A 21,314-nucleotide genomic window follows, 5' to 3' on the forward strand; every position below is an offset into this window, starting at 1 on the left:
TAGACAGAGCTATTATTTAGTCATACTAAAATTATTTGCCTTTTCTGGAAATCTAATAATTTACAATAATGACTGCTCTTCATTTGTAGTAATTAATGGCTTTTTTCAATTTAATCAAGATTACTGCAGTCACGAGGATTTTAACAATTTTAGAACCAGTGGGTGCCTTTACTTTAGTGACTCCACTGTCTTCGTTAAAAATGAAAAAAGAAAACATGCAACAGAAAGAAACATACCAGGATGTGTATATGGATTACCTCTGAGTTGTGGAATTAAGCATGATTTTTATTTCCTTTTTAATCTTTTCTGTATTTTCAAAATTCTCTAGTATTACTTGAATGGTCATAAAAGTTATTTTTAAAAGATAATATAGAATAGCACCACGGGAACAAGGAAAATTAAGACGGAAGGCAGCCGTGAATCTCCTCTTCTCCAGAATGCAGCTGCTTACACCTCCAACTAAACTTTCTAGGCATGGGTGGGCGAGGGAACGGGGAACAGACAGAAGCAGACACCTGATAATCCCCCACCCCACCTAATGAAAAAGGACAGAGGTTAAGCCATTTGAGCTCTGCTCATCTCTTCAGGCATCTTTATACATCACTTGAAGAGACAGCATCTAGATCTTTAGGAGAATGAAGAGAAACTAACATGCCATGGAGAGAAAATCTGGAAAGCGTGAACGTCTGCTTCCCTTGTGAGAGCTTTAAATCTGCTCTAAATCTAACTTCTGAGGGTGGATCCAAGAATTTTTTGTTCCAGTTTTAACGTAACTAAAGACTAAATGTAAAAGTGGAATTGGTTCCTTTTTACAAATAGAAGAAGGGGAACAGAAATAGACTGTGAGGGCATGACTATGATTCTTACAGAATTTAATTTCATGGCCATATTCTGCAAATGCATGGAGAGTGTTAAACACACCCACCATTACTGAACATTACACATGCACCCGGACCAGCTAAATCTCTTCAGGAATTGAGGACCATGGAGCTTCATACATTTTTGAAGTCGTATTTTCCCGTATGGACAATGCTGGTTCGGAGATTTTAAATGAGCTTTCATGCAAAACTAAGCAGATCAAAATGATACTATTTCTATATGTATTTTTCCTACCTGCAGGGAAAAAAAATCATGATAATTATTTATAAAATAAATAAATAAAATAAAATAAATATAAAATATAAATTAAATAAAATAAATATAAAAATAAAACCATTAGTGGTACCATGTAAAGGAAGAAGCTGATGTATGATGTCACTGGGATCCACCCTTTGTTCTAGTAACTCCGGTTTCTCAGGTACAATGCTATAGATGCTGTAGTAAGCCTGCTGCAACTGATGCCTTTTTTAGATCTTTGAAAATCGTATGAGGGCTTGGGAATGGGGGGAATAATGAGAAAGTGATTATATAACCCAATGTAATGGAAGACAATGGGCCTGAGACTGGGCACTTGGGTCCTGGTCCCAGCCCTGTGTCTGGTTACCTGGGTTACTATAGGATGTCACCTGATTTCAAGGCCTACGTATTCTCATCTGCAAAATGAGGGTGGTTCTAGATGGCTATTGAGACTCCTTCTAATTCTAAAATTCTAGGGGTGCCTGGGTGGCTCAGTTGGCCGAGCATCTGACTCTTGATTCCAGCTCAGGTCACGATCTCAGGGTCATGGGATTGAGCCCTGAGTCGGGCTTCATGCTCAGCACGAAGTCTGCTTGAGATTCTCTCTCCCCCTCTGCCCCTCCCTCTGCTCACTCCCCCTAAATAAAAAAATAAATAAATACATAAATAAATACATAAATAAATAAAATCTTTTTAAAAAATAAGAAAAAAATAAAATTCTAATTTCTCTCCATCTGATGGCTGATTAAAACAAAGTCCAGATCGTTCATGTTCTCTTTGAAGAATTAAAGTTCTGTGAAGATTTTCAACTTCTTCCTAATCAAAAGTGCATTTAAACAGAGCATAGAAGACTGCCATCCCCCTCTGGCGGGACTCAAATATTGAGGAACGACTAGAGTCTCACGACAGCCAAAAAGATTGTATCTATTAGAAAACTGGCATGGCATAGACAAACTGTAAAATGATTAACATGTGATTATGGAAAAAGAAGGTTTAAAGGAAAGAAAGGAAACTGGAAGGAAGGAAACTGGTATATTTACTTCTTCCTAACCTCAGTTCCAAACTAAGGGGAAATTCAAACATTTTTCTTTCGATACGTCATTCTAGAATCCTTAATTATGCAGTAACATGAATTATGTATTTGAATGGCAAAAAAAAGATAATCTGATGTGTCTCCTTTCAAATCTATTAAGTTCTTATATCGGCACCACTGAAAGAGTACCAACAAATTCAGTATGTAATGAATTGAAACTGAAATCACACAAACCCTTGGGTCCTTCATCCTTAGGGGGGTGAAGGTTCCTAACTGGATCCCGGATGCTGCAATCTGTCCCTGCCCAGGTGAAATCACAGATGCAGGTGGCTTCATTACTACACACCTGTGAAGAACAAAGAACAGAGATGGCACATTTTCACTGTGCTTTTCTGAATAATGGAGATAAATGTAAAAGAGACACGGGGCAGGGCGGAAACTTTTAAAAACCTCTTTGAATTTTTTAGGTCTCCCATGGTTGACAAGGAGAGACAATGATACATTAAATTGTTGAATGGTGTTTTCTTGTTAATTAGAGAGAGAGATCCATTAAAAAAAGAAAACTTTTAATTAAATGTTAATTGTTTATGTTGAAAAAATTACTTAAGTGCACAAATGTCTGACGATGTAGTTTTTTCAGAAGTAGTTGTTTCTAAGGAACATACTTTAGAAACATGCTTAATTCAAGAAATTAATAGACACTGGGCTCCAGTGGCAAGGCCACTGATTAAAGACCAGAAGACATAAATCACCAATGCATTGTTTTACCTCACCATGTCCAATATCACTTTTGTTTGGTAGCATTGTCCCGGACAAAAGAGCACCCCGCCCACCTCCCCTTCTCTTAGTCAGCCAGGCTGAAGACCCCCTAGCATGATGTTTGTCTCCTTTTGCTTGTCCTGGAGACCAAGCAGCATGCTGGAATGGGCTTGTAGTTTATATGAAATAAACCACCATCTGCAAACCAGAGACAGAGGTGTTTAAACTCTTATCTGCCTGTGAGATACATCCAGAGACTGATCATTAGGGATAATAAATTGAATACAAGCTTATTGCTGTAAGAAGCTTTTTAATCTGAAATGTTATAATATCACGATTACGATTAACGATGCTGAATTTGACCTTTTATTTAACAGGATGAAAAAGTGGGAGGGGTAGTAGGAATGAAGGGCCTTTGTAGGCGTTAAGTTTTATGATGTTTTCAGAGCAATCACTGAAAGGTCTGTCCGGTGTTTTTATTTTAACATAGTGATTATTGCACATTGACTATGCCAAGCGCTTTATGTAAAGCATCTAATTTAATCCTCACACTAGCAGCCTGGTGGCTGAGAGAGGGTAAGTGACTTACCCAAAGTCACCAGGAGAGCAAGAAGCAGAGCCAGGACTCAAACCCATGGCTCTTTCTAGCCTCCAAATCCATGCTCTAAATCACTAAGCTATACTGGCTCCACTTATAAGCCTAGGATTCAACCAAACCCAAAACTCTAAATAGTCACTGGGCATGTCTTTCTTAGGCCTCTCTACCTTGTTCTACTCCACATCATCTGCTAGCTATATTCTGAATTAGGTTTACTTTCACTCCAGCATCCTCCTTGTACATTATCACTCTCAATTTCCCCATGTCTCTTTTTTTCCGTTTCTAAATTCTATATAAATTTTTGAAATATCTTTTTTTACTAAGCCAATTTAAATAATTATTAAAATTTGTTTCTAGATATTAAGCCTAGGATTGCCAGGAAGCGTCTGCCCAACCACTTCATAGAATTACAAATGTAATTCATTCAACTAGAAATGTAGTTCATAGAATTACAATTACATGCAGGTGTGAGTAGAGAAAGCATCTTCTCTTCAGCTGGCAATGGTCTGAGCATAACCATATGACTTGAGACATGTGAATTCTATCAGTGATCCAACCCCTAGTCTATGTGATCTGGCACATACAGATGCTCAGTATACATGCTGAGTGGCTAAAAGGGAATTACTGAGAGGACTAAAGTTATTCTGAATGGTACAAAGTAATGCATAGGGGGGTCTATAACTCTTTTAGGAACCGTATTTTCTTCCAACTCTTTAGATGTCAAGCTATAGACAACGTGGCGGATACAATAGCCAGTGATAAAAGAAACAACAAAATAAAACCATATCAATACATATGGGTACTATCCTTAGCAGATAAGGATACTAAGGAAATCATCATAGTCAGGGCATAAATACTGGCAACACTCACAAAAGGAAAATGGCTGGCATGAAAGTCTGACCACTGTGAACTTTGAGGATGCCAGACAATAAAGGTTTGAACCGGAACACAGACGCTTACTTACCCCATGGCCTGAACAGACTTTACCCTTGGAATCAAGTGGGCAGCTACTCATATTCAGGGCCTGAATCTGTAGGCACTTCCGATCTAAACACATCATGGATGGACCACACGGCGTTCCATCTTCTACATAGCCCACATCTGTATCGTCATCTAAAATCACATGAGCACCACTGAACGGAGAAAGATATTCATACAACCATTAGCACCACAGTTAGGAAGAAAAGTCAACACGAATGAGGCTTGCTCTTCATGAAACTGAAGAGGCTGCCAGCGGACATGGATGGCTCCTAGCATTTCTCCACTTCTACCTTCCTTTCCTTTTCCCCCACTTTCCCAAAATAAAAGAGCACATTGACAGGAAATACCTTTCATTGTCATTATTATATTGTATGCCATCAAGAAAAAATGTCATTTATTCCAGGAAGGGTCTTATTGTCTAAGACCAGTTAGAAATGTCTTCAGGAACAATTTAAAAGAAAAACACAGGGGATCCTGGGTGGCTCAGCTGGTTAAGTGTCTGACTCTTGGTTTCGGCTCAGGTCATGATCTCATGGGTCGTGAGACTGAGCCCGGCATCAACTGGCTCCGTGCTTAGCAGGGAATCTGCTTGAAGATTCTCTCCCTCTGCCCCTCCCCCAATGTGCATGCTCTCTATCTTTCAAACAAATAAATGTCTTTTTAAAAAAATAAAAGAAAAATACAGCAATCATTTGACCAAGAGAACATTATTCAACTTCTTTACCCAATAAATTTCCTAAATTTTGTTCAAAAAATTTTTGCATTTTTCCAAATCTCATATTCACTCACATAGGATGAAGGTCTGCTAATCTAAGGATACTACAGATAAAAGTTTGCAGATGCTAATGGCAATTCTGTAAAAGAATTCCAGAAGTGTTTCGGGCAACAACAGTACCATTTGAATGAAAGCATAGCATCTCAGAATTATGACTACTTTGAAAGGAACAATACTTATTTGGAATATAACATGACTCCCTAGATTAAAAAATAAGCCTCATAATCTCTGTGCCTTGTACTCACAGATAATTGGACACCAAATGCTTGCCTACAGTATAAATAATATTTAATAAATACGATCTGTATGTGATTGACTATTAAACCATCTTCTAAGCCAGAAATATGTTACACAAAGTAAAGCTTAAACTTTTTTTTGTCATAAAAAATAAAACACATAGTGTTCAAATAGTGACCTATTCCAATGCCCAAAGCTTTAATCATGGGTCAAAATGGATACTGTGAGTCTACTCAATGATCATCATTACAAAGAATGTCCATTACTAATAAGTGGCCTGATTTTTGAGCAAATGTAATTTGCAAATAAATATACAACTTTGTTTTTTTTAAATAACTCTAAACATGAAAGGAGATCATAAAATCAAAGTCAACATTCCTCTTGTGAGAAATAGAAAAATTTCGCTTGATTTTTCTGAATTTGTAGTTCTCGTGATTCATTAGGTTTTCAAACATTTAATATATTACCTGCAGTCAATCACTCGGCCTTGATGATAGAAGGAAGTTGGGATGATCTCACCCTGGAGTTGACCAATACGTGGAGCTCGAGTAAGATTGGTACAGAGTAAAAACCCACAGAACACATCACTGAGCATGTTAAATAAAAACAGAAACAGAACAGGACAGGAGGAATCAAGCTCAAAATAATCAATTTCAGTCCACATATATTCAAAAATTGAAAATATTTTCTCTCCTTCTAAATAAAAACGTGTGTTCAGACATTGTTGGTTGGCTATGACCCCCATCCTTCCTTGCTAACAGGATCACAGTTTTGTCTGGGTAGCAACATACCCAGCCCCGAGGGATCGATCATGACTGGTCGAAGCCAGTCATGGCACCCCCGGACCCCTATACCCACTTTCCTAGCCGTCCCACTGTCCTGCCCTACTAGAGCTCAAAGTGGCCGCTGGATGTTGAGATGTGAGGAAAAGCCAGCTAGGAAGTTGCTGGGGAGAATGTTGCTTTCTGGACAAGAGGTTAGAGGCTGACGGAGAGAAAATCTTTTGTTCCGACTCCCACACTGCCTGCCTTTGCATGTGCGGCCTTGGCATCCACCTTGCCATAGCGAGCTCCCCAGCAGAAGGATATACACTCATCATGCTAAGCATTCCAGAGCACAGGGGAGAAATCATCTGGGTCCTTAGTGACACTGTTAAATGACTCAGCCCCCATGAAAGCAGCTATCTCCAGCCTCTCTGTTAAGTAAACAACGAGCTCCCCCTTAAAAAAGGTCAAGGAATTGAAATGGCACAACCAAAATTAGAGAGAGAGAGAGAGAAATCCATGTCCAATAAATGCATGAAAATGTACTAAGTTCCACTGGTAATCAAGGAAATGCAAATTAAAACCACAATAATATAGCAGTTTATACCCACCAGAATGGAGAAAAGTAAAAAGTCTGATAATACCAAGTGCTGATTCAGTATGTGATTCCACAAAATTCTCATATGCATATTATTGATGGTTGGGTTTGCTAGCACACCCATTTTAGAAAATCATGACATCATCTGGTGGCACCGAAAATACACATACCCTCTGACCTAGCAATTTTTCTTCTGGGTATAGGACTTAGAAGAGTGTCCACGAATGTGCACTAAGTTACATGTACAAGAATACCCACGGCAGCGTCGTTCCTAACAGCCAACACACGGAAACAACCTAAATGACCATTAACGCAGAGTGGAGAGCTACATCATGGTATGTGAGCATGAATACAAATGATAGTAAAACCAATGAACAATAAATATGAAGAGTGACACACATCATGCAAGATGCTTAAAATGCTGAACTTAAGAGGCAAAATACAAAATAATACATGAAGTATGATTCCCAAATGCTATACCAAACTTTTAGGCAAAATGTATTGTTTAGGGAGGAAAACCGAGGCAGCCAAACTCTAAAAGGCAAGAAAGTAATTGTCACAAAAGTCAGGATGATCGTACCTCCAGGAGCAAGATGAGAGCACCTTGTGGGGAAGGAGACATTTTCTGGGATGCTGCGAGTTCTATTTCTTGATTCAGGTAGGGGGTGACATAGGAGGTCATGTAATAATTATTTGGCAAACTGTATATTTGTGTATTATTCACGTTTCTGCTTATATGTTGCATCTCCCAATTTTTGAACATTTCAGAAAACACGCATTAATTTTCTTTAACTCAGTGGTGGTTGGATATTCTGTTACTAGATAGTCAAAAGCTATCTTTTATACAATGATCCAATCCAATGCCTCCCAAACTTTTTGAAGGGACAAAGACACAGAGAAATGATCAGGTCTGTCTAGGACATTAAGCTAATGAATGAAGCTAATGAAATCCAGGTGTCCAACCACATGGATTTTTAATATTTTAGGCCCCACTTCCTCCTGGTCTCTGTTACCTCAGAAAGAGGATCAATATTTTGGAACATCTGTGCCTCACTCGTGAGACATGAGGTGGGAAGTTCTGTTCTATTATTTTGGTTTAATTTTAAAGAAACTATGGTCAAAGATTTGTTGCCTCGTCAGCCTCAGCCACCATCAAAGGCTGCATGGAATAGCAAAGTTTCATGAAACACAACAGGGAGATCATTAACTAGAAAAATGAAACTTCTTTAAATCCTTGCTCTGCTTCAGAATTGTGAGAATCCTCATTGTTATGGAAGGGTAATGAAGGAAATTTGGCCCATAACTTGATGGTCTCATAGATCCATGTCATTGAGTTAACCTTAATAAACTATTAAATCACAATTTTAATGTTCCTCGACTAATCCAGGGAAAATATTACCAACGTACTCTGAAAATATGTCATTTCCTGAGTAAAGATGCCTCAGGAATGCACTAACTAGATGCTTTATAGAAGGGGAAAAAAATCTGATATGGACATTAGATGTTTAATTAAATCAAATGGTATTGCACTCACGGAAAAATCAAAAATATATATTACTTCATTTTGAATTGTCCCCCAAATATATACAGTCTACATATTTTGCTTGTAGAGTTCTGTGTATAGTAGGACATTCATAGGCCATATGTTCCAGCAAAATTAGAAAATTAAGACCTAATAGCACTTTATAATACCTTAGCAACGTGTCTTTTCAAAATAAGCATCAAATAAAATAAAACATATGAGACATGTTCTGAAGTTTACAGAAATGTTGTGAGTCTATGCCACAGTTAACAGCTTGGTCCACAGCAATTTGCTTCTAGATATACTAACGTATTTTTTGAAATACATACTGTAAAATTTTAAATAGTTGAGTATTTATTAAAAATCAGTAACATTTATTTCGTGCTCAATTTACATTTGAATCAGGGCTTCCAAATCACTCATCGTGCCCCCCAAAGCTGACCACTCACTGTTTGCTGCACTGGATCCACCGGTCTCCGTCCCTCCCGCAGTTTCCCTTCTCGGTGCCTTCTGTGTTTAGCTTTTCGTAACAGAACTTGTCAGACCCGGAAGCCTCTTTTGGAGAAGAGCACAGGAAGACAATGTGTTTTAGTTGTCTTTGTTATGCACAACCAGCAGCACCAATGGTAAATGTTTAACAACTGGTTCTCCAGAAAAAGAAAAAAAGAAAAAAATCCCCACTCCTAGCATTTGCCAATTTCCATGGTGTAAATACCATCGTGTCAATTTCCATGGTGTAACACATGGCTAATTTCAAGCTATCAATGTGATGGCAACAGGCTTCTGAAATTCCTCAAAACCTCACACTTGGCTCTTGCAAGCTACTCCAAGACAGCTCCCACAGGCTGCTGTTTTTAACTTGAGAAACAAACTGATTTCAATTCTTGTTGGTGGGTTTGAGGGAGGAAGGGAGGAAGGGTCATCAGCAGGAATTAGGGAAGTGGCGCTTAGAAAACGAAGAAAGATTCTTAGGCCTGTTTTACACAAGTATTAAAAGATACTATAAAGTCTTAGACAATTAAGATTTTAGGTCGACACTTGGGTTTTGGTATTTAAACCTTTTAAAAGACAAATATGCCTCTATTATCTCTCCTCTTTCAAAACTGAAGCACTGACAGTAAATCTTTCAGTTACATGATATTTGCCAAACACTGAAATCACTCCTGCAGGCGCTCTGTTATCTCGTGTGCTTTTCTTTTCTCCGGTGACCCAGTCTCAGCCAGCAAGACAGACCCGTTTCTCTCTGCTGTGGTCTGGGCCCCATGAACTGAAGTTTACAGGACAGGCACCATAAACGTCAGGAAGAGAGTAAGTGCATTGGGGTGCCTGGGTGGCTCAGTCAGTTAAGCATCTGCCTTCAGCTCAGGTCATGATCCCGGGGTCCTGGGATTGAGCCCCTTGTCATCAAGGCTCCCTGCTCAGCAGGGAGTCTGCTTCTCCCTTCCCCTCACCCCTGCTCATGCTCATTTGCTCTCTCTCTCTCAAATAAATTTTTTAAAAAATCTTAAAATCTTTAAAAAAAAAAACATTTAGGGACTGTACTGAGAGCCAGGACCATGTACCCAAATCTCTGGGTCTGCACCTCAGGAAGGACCTGCATTTCTTCCTTTCAAATTGAGATGATAAAACTACAGAATTTTTAAAAGTAAGTCTGGTACTTCCCTGAGGTAAAGGAACAAAAGGCTAACCTGAGGGATAGTGGTTAAACCCAAGGTACAGAATGAGAGTGATTCACACAAGTGGCTAGATAATAATGTGACAGCCACACTGAACCCAATCTTTGCAGGTGCATGTGACATCCCCTCTCTGACAGCCCCATCATTGTGTGACACGGCTTGGTTCTGATGACAAGTCCCCAGTTTCAACAGCTCTTTTCTGTGGTTTTTGTGACTGAGATTCACAGTTCTCTTTATTCTCACCCTTTTCTGGATTTTTTTAAAAACCATCACTTCAAGGGCGTCTGGGTGATGCAGTCAGTTAAGCATCCACCTCTTGGTTTCGGCTCAAGTTGTGATCTCGGGGTTGTGGGATTGAGTCCCACATGGGGCTCCCTGCTCAGCATGGAGTCTGCTTGAGACCCTGTCTCCCTCTCTCTCTGCCCCTCCCCGCTTTCTCGCTCTCTAAAATAAATAAATAAATCTTAAAAAAATACAATAAAATAAAAACATCACTCCAAGCTATCCATGTCTTCAGCGACACTGGCAGAGCAGGATAATACCCAGAGAAACCGTGTGCAATCACCAAGCAGGAAAACGCGACTTACTTGTCCCCCACACGTGCTGACATTGGTTGTCCCGGGTCTTGCACTCCCCATTGTAACAGCGGCCCTGGGGACAGGGACACACGTTAGGAGGCCCACGCAGCCAGTTCCCTTGTCCCCAGATCTGCACTGCAAGGTCTCCTTTTGTTGTTATTTGGATAAGTTGATTTGTGTTTTTACTCCATACCCCAATATTTCCACAGTGAAAATAAAAATCACAAACATCTTAAGGGAAGCACAACAGACAGTTAAATTCTAAAACTCAGAACAGACCTCAGAGTACAGCTCTTTAAGTCAAAACTAATCCTCTGAAATTTTAAATTTTATGGAAAACAAACGTTGGTACACTTCCTTGGGCGATTCCAAAATGATTTTTAGCTTCTTTGGGGTATGAATGTTACATTATAACATGGCTTCAGAAAAGACAAAACCCACATCATCACATACGATAGCACATTATAACAGTCATATTTTCCCATTAGAGGCTGATGTTATTGAAAGATGGTCACAACTCAATAAATTAGATTCCTAATTCTTTAGTCATTATATTTTTTCTTTGCCCTCAATCTGGACAATTTGTCACCAGAGTTAAATATCATACTAGATTTAGTATTTAATATGCCATGAAGCAACACGGAATTAGAAGCCCATTGCAATAATGTATGGTTCTTTGAGTTGCGATTTCCCTTTGAAGATATATTCATCGGAAAGGAAAAAAAAAAAAGAAACCTCACAAACTAGTCCTTTTAAAATTACATTGAAAACTTATAGCCCAGCATACCTGATTTTGATTGCATGCATATCCATCTTGTTTATGAAGGTTTGGTGGGCACTGAAAAATACAATGTTTTTCATTAATGTTCAACATAAGTACCTTCACCTTATGTGTATAACATATAAATATGCAAAAAAAAAAAAAAGCAAGCATGGTGAATATATAATTGGGAATGTCTAGAAAAACATGAGTAACCCCTTAAGTAGGTTATCCAAACTACTTCTTCTATTATTGGTAAAAATAATAAATTCATCCATGCAGTGAGTACTTTTTACTTCTCTGTTTTCCATGAGGTGGACTAAAGTAGGAACTTACATTCACTTGCTTACAGAGTCAAAAGTAGAAGGAATTAAAACGGACAACGAAGGGCATGAATCAGCTTGTTATGTAGGAGTGGACACATTTGGGAACTAACTCACAGGACCTTTCTCAGCCCTGGGAAGTGTCAAATCTACATTCGACACCCCTGACGCTCACCTCTAGGCCACATTATTGAAAAAGAAGAAATAGTCTCTCAACTCAATGTGAGTGCTGCATCTCCATTATGTCTCTGACCTCTCCAACTACAGCCGTGCTACTAGAACAATTGTGATGGGATGGTTATTTCTTTTTCCAGGTCTGTTTATCAAGTCATTGTTTAAAAGTACACTTCATTTCCCCAAAAAGTTACTCTGAATGAACTAAAACTTTTACTCTCTATGCATTTTATTTGCCACATTTGAGAGAGCTGAAAACGGTTCAAGTCAAAGGCTCTAGTACAGTGTTCAAAGCAAATATGAGAAGAAAAAGCAATATACAGGGAAAGCAAGTGAGTAAGAAACGGTCTTCGCCTTCTCAGTAAAGGACTGTTCCGCTTTTCCCATTGGTCAGGTCCCAAACCATGAAGTTATCCTCTGTCTCTCCTCTCACACCCTCCTTCCAGTCTGTCAACCAATCCTACTAGGCCTACCTTCAAACTAGAATCACAATCTGACCACTTTTCTCCATCTCCACTGCCAACCCCCAGTCCAATCCGCCATCATCCCTCACCTGAATTATGCAGCAGCCTCCAACTGATTGCCCTGCTTCCATCCCTATTCAGCTACTGGAGTGTCCTTCTAAACACATAAATCACATCATGTTGCTCCTCTGCTCAATGGCTTCCCAACATACTCAATGGACATCAAAGTTCAACACAATCCGCACTTTGCCGTCCCCCCAACTCCATCCTCTCTCTGATCTCATCCCTGCTCTGCCATGCCTGAGCTGACTCTCTGCCAACATGCCAGGCATGCTTCCCACCCCATGGCTTTGCCCTTGCCCTTCCTTCGATCTTCCCCCAGGTTTCTGCACGGTTTGCTCTCAAAAACTGTAAGACCTCCCATGTTGGCATTCTCCGTTCCCCATTTGCTGGTGTTTTCCTTCCCCGTAGAACTTATCACCTCATATTCATATACGTTACTTATTTGTTTGTCTATTGTCCCCATCCCACACAGGCAGGGGTTGTATGCGTGGTTTCCTGCTGCCACCCTCGCAGCTGGAACAAAACCGGGCTCAATTATTATTGAGTAAGTGCTCAATTACTATTGGCTAACTGGATAAATAAATGAATGACCCATGCAGACACAATTAAGTGACTCTGTTCTGGGGCGCCTGGGTGGCTCAGTTGGTTAAGCATCTGCCTTCGGCTCAGGTCATGATCTCAGGGTCCTGGGATGGAGCCGCCGCATCAGGCTCCCTGCTCAGCAGGAAGTCTGCTTCTCCTTCTCCCTCTGACCCTCCCCCGCCTCACTTGTGCTCTCTCTCAAATAAATAAATAAAATCTTTTTTTAAAAAGTTACTCTGTTCTGCACATATCAAGCTGTTTATCAAGTTCACTACAGAAAGGTAATAGAAGTAATTTAGAATTCGCAATTGCTAAGAAGCACTAACTTAAAAGGAACACTTTGAGGGCGCCTGGGTGGCTGAGTCGTTAAGCGTCTGCCTCCGGCTCAGGTCATGGTCCCAGGGGCCTGGGATCGAGCCCCGCATCGGGCTCCCTGCTCAGCAGGAAGCCTGCTTCTCCCTCTCCCACTGCCCCTGCTTGTGTTCCCTCTCTGGCTGTCTTTCTCTCTGTCAAATAAATAAAATCTTAAAAAAAATAAAAAATAAAAAATAAAAGGAACACTTTGAGATAAAATGCTTTGGTTCTACATCTTTCTAAAGAATAACTAACTTTCATATAAGCCTTCATTCACTATAGCTTTTCAATCAATCTGATGGTGACTACTCAAAGGACATAAATTATCAGCACCAAAGCCTGGCCTACTTGGGCCAGTAGCATAGAAACAGATCCTCGTGGGGTCCTTCATCCACCCAAATCCACTCCAGATGCAATCAGTATCTTATTAATCAACTAATAGTAATTATTCACTTGCTCCGAGATGAATACAATCACATCGAACAAAAATGCAAAAGAAATGTTGCTACTAGAATAGGTATATCAGGGTCTAAGATTAATTTATCACAGTTGACTTTTGCGATGTTTCAATAAAAAAATTTTTTGTAGAACTCTTTACTAATTAAAAAAAAAAAAAAAGGCCTGATTATAAACTGTTACAGCTACATGCAAGATTTCTAATCAATTTATTTTTAGTTTAGGCTAATAAAAGCAAGTTGCTTATCACTGAAATGCTTCACACGGGGAATTATGGAATGTCTTACATTCTCTGGGGACATTTAAAACAGAAGAACCATAGTGCTCGCTTCGGCAGCACATATACTGAAACAGAAGAACCATAAATCTGTGTGCTTTATTCTACCTGTGAGTAGAGCTCTAGATTCGGTCTCTAAATGCCCTCCCAGCCCCCAGTTTCAGGCTGTGCAGGAAAGTTCACAGGAGGCGGCCCTCAACAGTGCAGTAGCATTTAAACGTGCTTATTTTTAATTGTGTTATACCACCCATATAGATGGCGTCTTTTATAGCGCCAACAAGATACATTTCCCACATTTTTCAAAAATACCTTTATGATATCATCCAGTATCGTTTGCCAAGGATTTCTCTCAGTTGCACAAGTATTGTTTATTCTGTAATAAACTGTGAATTTAAAAAGTAGCTCAAAGGCATCAGTAAAGGCTAAGATCAAAATTAAGCAAAGACTGAGATACGAGGCATAAAGTCATAATGTTGCCAATGATGCTGATTCTCAGAGACGCAGAGATTCTCTGAGATCCCCTTTTTCCTAATCATAATTAGTATCAATTAAATTCAAGGCTCACTGCCTGTTACAAAGCAGAAGAATTCTGGGGGATCCTAACTCCCTCTACTCCAATTATCTATTTCAGGCACATTCTGGTCATATAAGGAAATTATTGCTAAAAGAACATGCTATTCTAATATGCCACTTAGAAATTAATTCAACAGCGCAATTTTCACCTTACATACATACATGAGGCAAAAGGAACGTTTTAGGGCACCTGGGTGGTTCAGTCAGTTAAGCGTCCGACTCTTGATTTTGGCTCAGGTCATGGTCTCAGGACCCTGAGATCGAGCCCCGCATCGGGCTCCATGCTCAGTGCAGAGTCTGCTTGTCCCTTTCCCTCGCCCCCGCCCCCCTGCTTGCTCTTGCTCACTCCCACTCCCTCTCTCTCAAATAAATAAATAAAATCTTAAAAAAAGAATGTTTTAAAAATTTAGACACTAGAATATTAAGTTGAACATAGAGCCCTCAGTATAAAAGCCTTATTTCCAGTAAATTCTATGGCAATTCAGGAATTAAAGGCTGAAATGAAAATACTATACTTCGAAAAGAGCTGAAACACAGAACCAAAACCATATATGATGGGTATAAGAATAGTAGTATTCTACAAAACTAAAAATATAACTCAGTGAAACAGTACACCAGGATTGTCACAAAACATAAAACTTGGCATAAAACACAAAACCCACAATTCTAACACTCCTTTTACTATATTCTAGGAAAATTGCAAAGAAACCCATTTACATATATAAATAGAAGAAACAGATATGCATAAAAATCAATAAAGAATAGCCTGAACATATTTCACTGTATCACATCCTTAAAAGGGTCCCTTTGAATTGCATCTCAGATAATATACATCAAGAGCTTCCAAAAAGGTTAGTTAGAAACCTTTGTGTCCCTCCCCTCTTGTTTTTTCCCAGTGAAGGGAATTCAGCGTACCTCCAGCTATTCTGCTCCCACACTCCATTCCCCCTGAGGCAGGTAGAGTGACCGAATGACTGACAAACCTGGGAAGACTTACTGGCCCTTTGGCTCGGTTCTGCCATTCTTCTCTTGCCTACTCACATAAATCATACTACTCTCGCTGCTCCTCCAACACATACAAGACAACGGCCCATCTCTGCAAGGAGAAGTCGCTCCAGACCCACTTTGTCAATAACCTGTTCCTACAGCCTGAATCTAGGATCTATAAAGAGCTCATTTAGTTCTCACACTAAGTTATGGCTTCCAACTTGGCCATATTCAATATGAAAAATAGTATTTTGACCGCCAACTGTATTCTATTTATGGGGAGTCCCTTAGAAACCATAATACCTGGCAACAGATAACTCCATTATTTCTGGGCAATTTATCCTAAGGAGCGAATCCTGAATGAGAAATACTCTTAAAGATGCATAAAGAAAAGATGTTCACTGCCATATTAATTACAATAATGAAAAACCGCCAACAACCTAAATATCCACCACTGGATAACAAGTCACAAGTCAACTGATGAATCCACACGACGGACTCTCATGCAATTGTAAAAAGGGTATTTATAAAAACTGAGTAATAGTACAGGAACCTGTTTTTGAAGTCATGTCAGAGAAAAAATAAAAGTAGAATGAAATCCAAAATTCTTACCTATTCCCTAACTGCCTTGATTCCTGACTTCCTCTTGATTTTTTCCCACTACTCTCCAGTAATCCCCGCTTTCATTCCATTTCTTGAAGAAGCCAAGCTTCCTAACTCGCTGTTTTCTGACTAGCTCCTTCTGTGCTTTTCTACTTAAATGCAAACTCCTCCAGGAAAATACACCTGAGCACCCCACCTAAAGCCCCCCACCCCATATCCCACATCACCTTACATTACACTTAGCACTTAGCACCACCGGATGTTTTTGTTGACTTATTTCTCCACCTGCAGAATGTAAGTTCCATAAGTGCAAGGACTTGCCTATCTCGTTCCCTACCATATCCCAATATTTATAGCAGTGCTTGGCACCCAGCAGGTGCTCAGCAAATGCCCATTTGAAAGAAAAATGAAGACTTAAAATAATGTGATACAAATTTTTAAAACATAAAAATTGTATAAAAAAGGAATCCTAGTAGGCAGCATTAATTATGTTATAGTAATTTTTAATGTGAAGAAGACCACACCAAAGCATATGGGGCATGATGCTAGGACAATGTAAGTGGGGGAGAGTTGGAGACAGAACCGAGAGAGGTGGACACCTGCTCCCGATCCCTCTTCAATCAGAGCGATGTTCCTTGTTCTCTGCTATGGTGGGCATCCTACCAATTTTTTCTTAGAAGAAAGGGCTTGGTGGCTTAAAAATGTTTGAAAACAGTACATTAATTCTTCATCAGTGTGAATATACTATTTTAGATGTGGGGACAGAAAGAAAAATCAATTTGCTGGGTAGAAACCATATAAAGGGAACTAATTAGGAAGGGGAAATTTGGAAGAAAAAAGAGATCTAGGTCCAGGAAACACAATAAATGTTCCTAAAATAAAGGCATAGTGGAGATCTAGAAATCACTGGAAAACAAAGTAAAACAAAACAAAAAACAAAGAAACCAAATCATATTCACACATGTAGCCCAATTGAAAGCTTTCCAATGTGTACAATATTTGCAAATAAAATGTATTATTTAAAAACTCAGTTTGTCATACCTGGCCAGAGTCTCCAGTACAATATTCAGTAATATCACACGCATTCACAGCATCCCGACATTCATACCCTCGTGGCTGAAACTGCAAATCAAAATTCAATATTAGGAGCTAGTGTTAATTAGTATTTCAAATAGCTAGCATTGTTATATTCACCAATAATTCAGGCACTCTCTCATAACCATTACCAAACTCTTTTTATGAATTAGCAAGATAGTTGCAGAATAGAGACAAGGCCCAGATACCACTCTCTGTAGTAAATATGAATCATTAACCAAGGCATTAAATGTTCAGATTTCAAAACCCACGGTTTCAGAGTTATTACTTTTGGAAAACAAGGTAATGGCAATTATGTAAAGAAGATAGAGTAGTATGGTTTAAAACAAAAGAGCAAATCACTAAAATATAAACATTTAAGATCTCTCTGAAGATTGAATATACACACCCAACCTTCACTAATTGAACCTATTAGCTTGGATCTTAATCTTGCTTTAGCTAAATATATACAATCAAATTTCAGTGAATTCATATGAACTCCTTTCAGTGACACCAATCACACTGAGGGAGTGGGTAAAAGATGAAGGAAAAAGACCACTGATGTCAAGCAATTTATAATCTGGTGGGGAACATAAGGCAACTAAGCTAGAATTTCTTAAAATACCATAATGCTTAATACCTCTTTGTACTGAATAAAATAATAAAATCATGTAACCTTATGGTTATAAGGAATATTAGAGGTTTAGTAAATGAGAAAAAGGAAGATTTAAAAAATGACTTTTCAAAAATTGACTGGAGATTCTACAGAGGGAAATGAACTGTGTCCATACACACATAAGCTGTATATATACACATATAAATATACACACATAGATTACTCTTTATCCAGCTTTCTTGCCTCTATAGGGGATTTTAAACCCAAGCATAAAAAATGTGAGCACTAGGTTTTAGGTTCATGGTCCAAAATAAATGTACATATACATAGTAATAAAATTAAAGAAAAATATTATAAGTAGGTCATATTATTAAAAAGACCACCGAAATTGTCCCTCTTCTATTCAACCATTTAATGGGGTTCTCATCTGCATTAGCAGGACAACTCTCAATGTTTATTTTGGAAGGAGTACACGTATATTTTCTTAAGGAGGCATTGAAAGATAGGATAGTTGATAGTGCATCATAGTAAAGGTAAATGCTTTGACCCACAGAATTTAGGTAGCTTTGTTGATTCTACAAAATTGCGAGGCACATGGTCAATCAACAAATGTGTGGCAAGCTCTACAAATACTCCGTGTACGCATTGAGAGATGTAGCTAACATGTCGATGAAAAGGAAGGCGAAAGTGTCAGTTGACTCACGAGACATGAGGTATTGTTACAGCACGGCCCATCGCTGCAGTGGGCCCCGTTGGAGAGAGAGCATTTCTTACAGCACAATCCGTAGCATTCCTAGAGGAAACACTTCACGTGAGTAAGTGAGAAAGCTTATAGGCTGGTCATTCAACCCTCTCTCCACATGTGACTTATAATCCACACGAGGAGACTTATACAATAACAAGCAAATATTTCAGTAAATAATCACTTTAAACAATGATAAAATTCCTTCCTGCCATATTTTCCAGCAAAGTATGATCTTCTGTGAGAGGGCTTCTCTACCAAAAAGTAAGCTTATTTCTTAGCAAGCTGCTCACCTTCAGTTAGCTCCAATACATTCTTAAGACTCTATCTAGTTTTGGACTTTTAAAAATATTTTATTTTTAAGTAATCTCTACACCCAACATGGGGCTTGAACTCACAATCCCAAGATCAAGAGTCACGTGCTCTACTGACCGAGCCAGGCAGGGGCCCCAAGACTCTATCTAGTTTTATAAAGACAAAAATAATACATACCATGGAAAGACTATTTCATGATTTGGTAAAATTTGAATGGGATGAATATGAGCTATGAATTTTTAAGAGGTAGGAGATTTGATTAGAAGAATCCATTAGGGTTTTTTCAAACAAGGCCATAAAGACATGATTAATTCTAACATGTCTGAGCTGAGATTAAGCATTGATGAGAGAGATGAGAAAAAAAGGCAGTAAGACCACAGAGAAGGACCCTGTAGGCTTCTCACTATTCTTGTTTGCTCTGGGGAGGAGCCGTGTTGAAGGTAGGAAAGATCTCTTATACCTACCACGTGTAAACCACAGTCACATTCCTCTCCAGCCTCCACATATCCATTTCCACATTCTGTGGGCTCAAATAGCTAAAAGAGATTAGGAAGAGAAAGGAAAAACGTTTTAATTTATCACAGAAAATCAACACACCAATAGGGCCACATACATGGTCCTATAATCCGCTACCATGTGAAATTCTTCTGTGATCTGTTGTTAATGGCATCTTACAAATGATGTCTTTGTGGGTAACACTGTTCACTTATTAATAACACTTCTAAAAACCATATTCTAAATGGGGTACTATTTCTTGGAGTATTCTCTGGAGGTGGGCTCCAGAGATGACCTCTACCATTAGAATTACTTATTAATGGAAATAAGCTGTCAAAAGGAATAGATTATTTATCATATTTGCTAATGGAGCTAAAATGCAATGCTAAGACTCACAGATATCTAATTTACTGACTTATCTCCAGGCAGCTGAGAAAACACAAAAACTGTCAAAAAGATAAAAATGTTTCAGTCACAGCCAAATGTAACAAATACAATCAAGGAAATGCAAATAAGTGTAGAAAAGTTCCTGCTGGAAATCCATGCCCATCATTCGCATTGAAAAGAAATCTGCACTGTCTAAAGCATATTAAATAAACGTGCAGACATATGCACGGATGTATAGAAATCTCTCAGTCATTCCTGGAGCAATGGAAGAGTCAGATTTCTAGAATAATCCACTCTACTAGTGCTATGAACTTGCTTGCCAGACAAACTATATTGCAACCAATTGTGGAGGCAGTTGAGTGTTTATGAGAAATATTTCTATTTCCCTTAGCTGGGGCAAGATCTCCCTATGCATGCCCATCATTCTTGGATGAAGACTGGAACAGCACATTCCAACCCAAATGCTCAGAGACAGGAATATGAGAGGGTAAGAGAGACTCCTCCTCCAGCGACCCCAAGGAAGGGTTGCCTTCCACCGAGTCCATCTGAGAAAGACCCGATTCTCCTTCCACTTCCAGTAAGGAAAAACTCTTATTCAAAGCAAGAAAGTTTTCCAGCATATTTGGGTGAGACTCCACCATAGCAAAGTCCAATAAGTGAAATCAACAGTCCTGATCTCTGTGGTATTTTATCAGCAGGCAGGAGAAAATGGAAATGGGAAGCTCAGACTGGAACATGGCTAGCACTTTCCTATCAGGCCTCACATGGAACCAGCTGCTAGATCTCACTCTTAGGAGCCTTCTTCCATCCAGCGACAGGTGGAAAACATAGCAGGTGGGAAGGGTCCCACAGCGCAGAAAAGAGGCATGCAGATAATGTGGAATATACCATGTAAACTACACATGCATACATTCATTGACTAAAAGCACTTGGGAAAAAAAAAGTCAATTCTTTGATACATACATACAAACTATTCCACTAGAATCCATAGAGGCTTTTAAAGAAAAATCATTCTGCCATGTAGGTTAAAAAAAATCCATATTTACTAACTTTTAAAATTGAAGATATATCGTTATATTTATTTAGTTTCCAAGTTATCAGAATAATTTTCTTCCTACTCACAGGCAATTTCAGAAATCTAATGATGGATCCTTCCATACACACTAGAAACCTTAGGGCTCAGTGTTGTGCTCTCAGGCACAATGCTTCTAATTGGCTGGTGAGATGCAAGGCAGGTGAAATTAGTCATGTATACTCCAATTCATAAATGTCAGCAGCTTATGCCAATCATTACTACTCATTTCCCCCACTTTGAACACTTCGAAGTTTTCAGCTTCCTGTTGCACTGAGATCAATGTCATGAAAGGCAGGCGGCTGGATTTAATGGTGCAAGGTCACTTTAAAATTCCCGTTTCTTTTTCTGCAGACTCAC

The 21,314-nt window shown here is 39.0% G+C and overlaps 1 protein-coding gene across 3 annotated transcripts in view; it reads right to left on the bottom strand.

Moving 5' to 3' along the window:
* Positions 1-21,314, bottom strand: part of ADAM23 (ADAM metallopeptidase domain 23) — a 176,073-nt gene that overhangs the window by 20,959 nt on the left and 133,800 nt on the right. For all 3 annotated transcript variants that reach the window (XM_032403740.1, XM_032403732.1, XM_032403749.1), the window contains exons 16-24: positions 19,465-19,536; positions 18,647-18,736; positions 17,295-17,375; positions 11,425-11,475; positions 10,647-10,710; positions 8,833-8,938; positions 5,967-6,086; positions 4,471-4,639; positions 2,384-2,495 (exon numbers count right to left, since the gene is read on the bottom strand). In XM_032403740.1, the coding sequence (XP_032259631.1) occupies positions 2,384-2,495; positions 4,471-4,639; positions 5,967-6,086; positions 8,833-8,938; positions 10,647-10,710; positions 11,425-11,475; positions 17,295-17,375; positions 18,647-18,736; positions 19,465-19,536 (865 nt within the window). The remainder of the gene's footprint in view (positions 1-2,383; positions 2,496-4,470; positions 4,640-5,966; positions 6,087-8,832; positions 8,939-10,646; positions 10,711-11,424; positions 11,476-17,294; positions 17,376-18,646; positions 18,737-19,464; positions 19,537-21,314) is intronic.

This window comes from Phoca vitulina, unplaced genomic scaffold, assembly GCF_004348235.1.
Source record: "Phoca vitulina isolate PV1807 unplaced genomic scaffold, GSC_HSeal_1.0 scaffold1, whole genome shotgun sequence".
Lineage (NCBI taxonomy): Eukaryota > Metazoa > Chordata > Mammalia > Carnivora > Phocidae > Phoca > Phoca vitulina.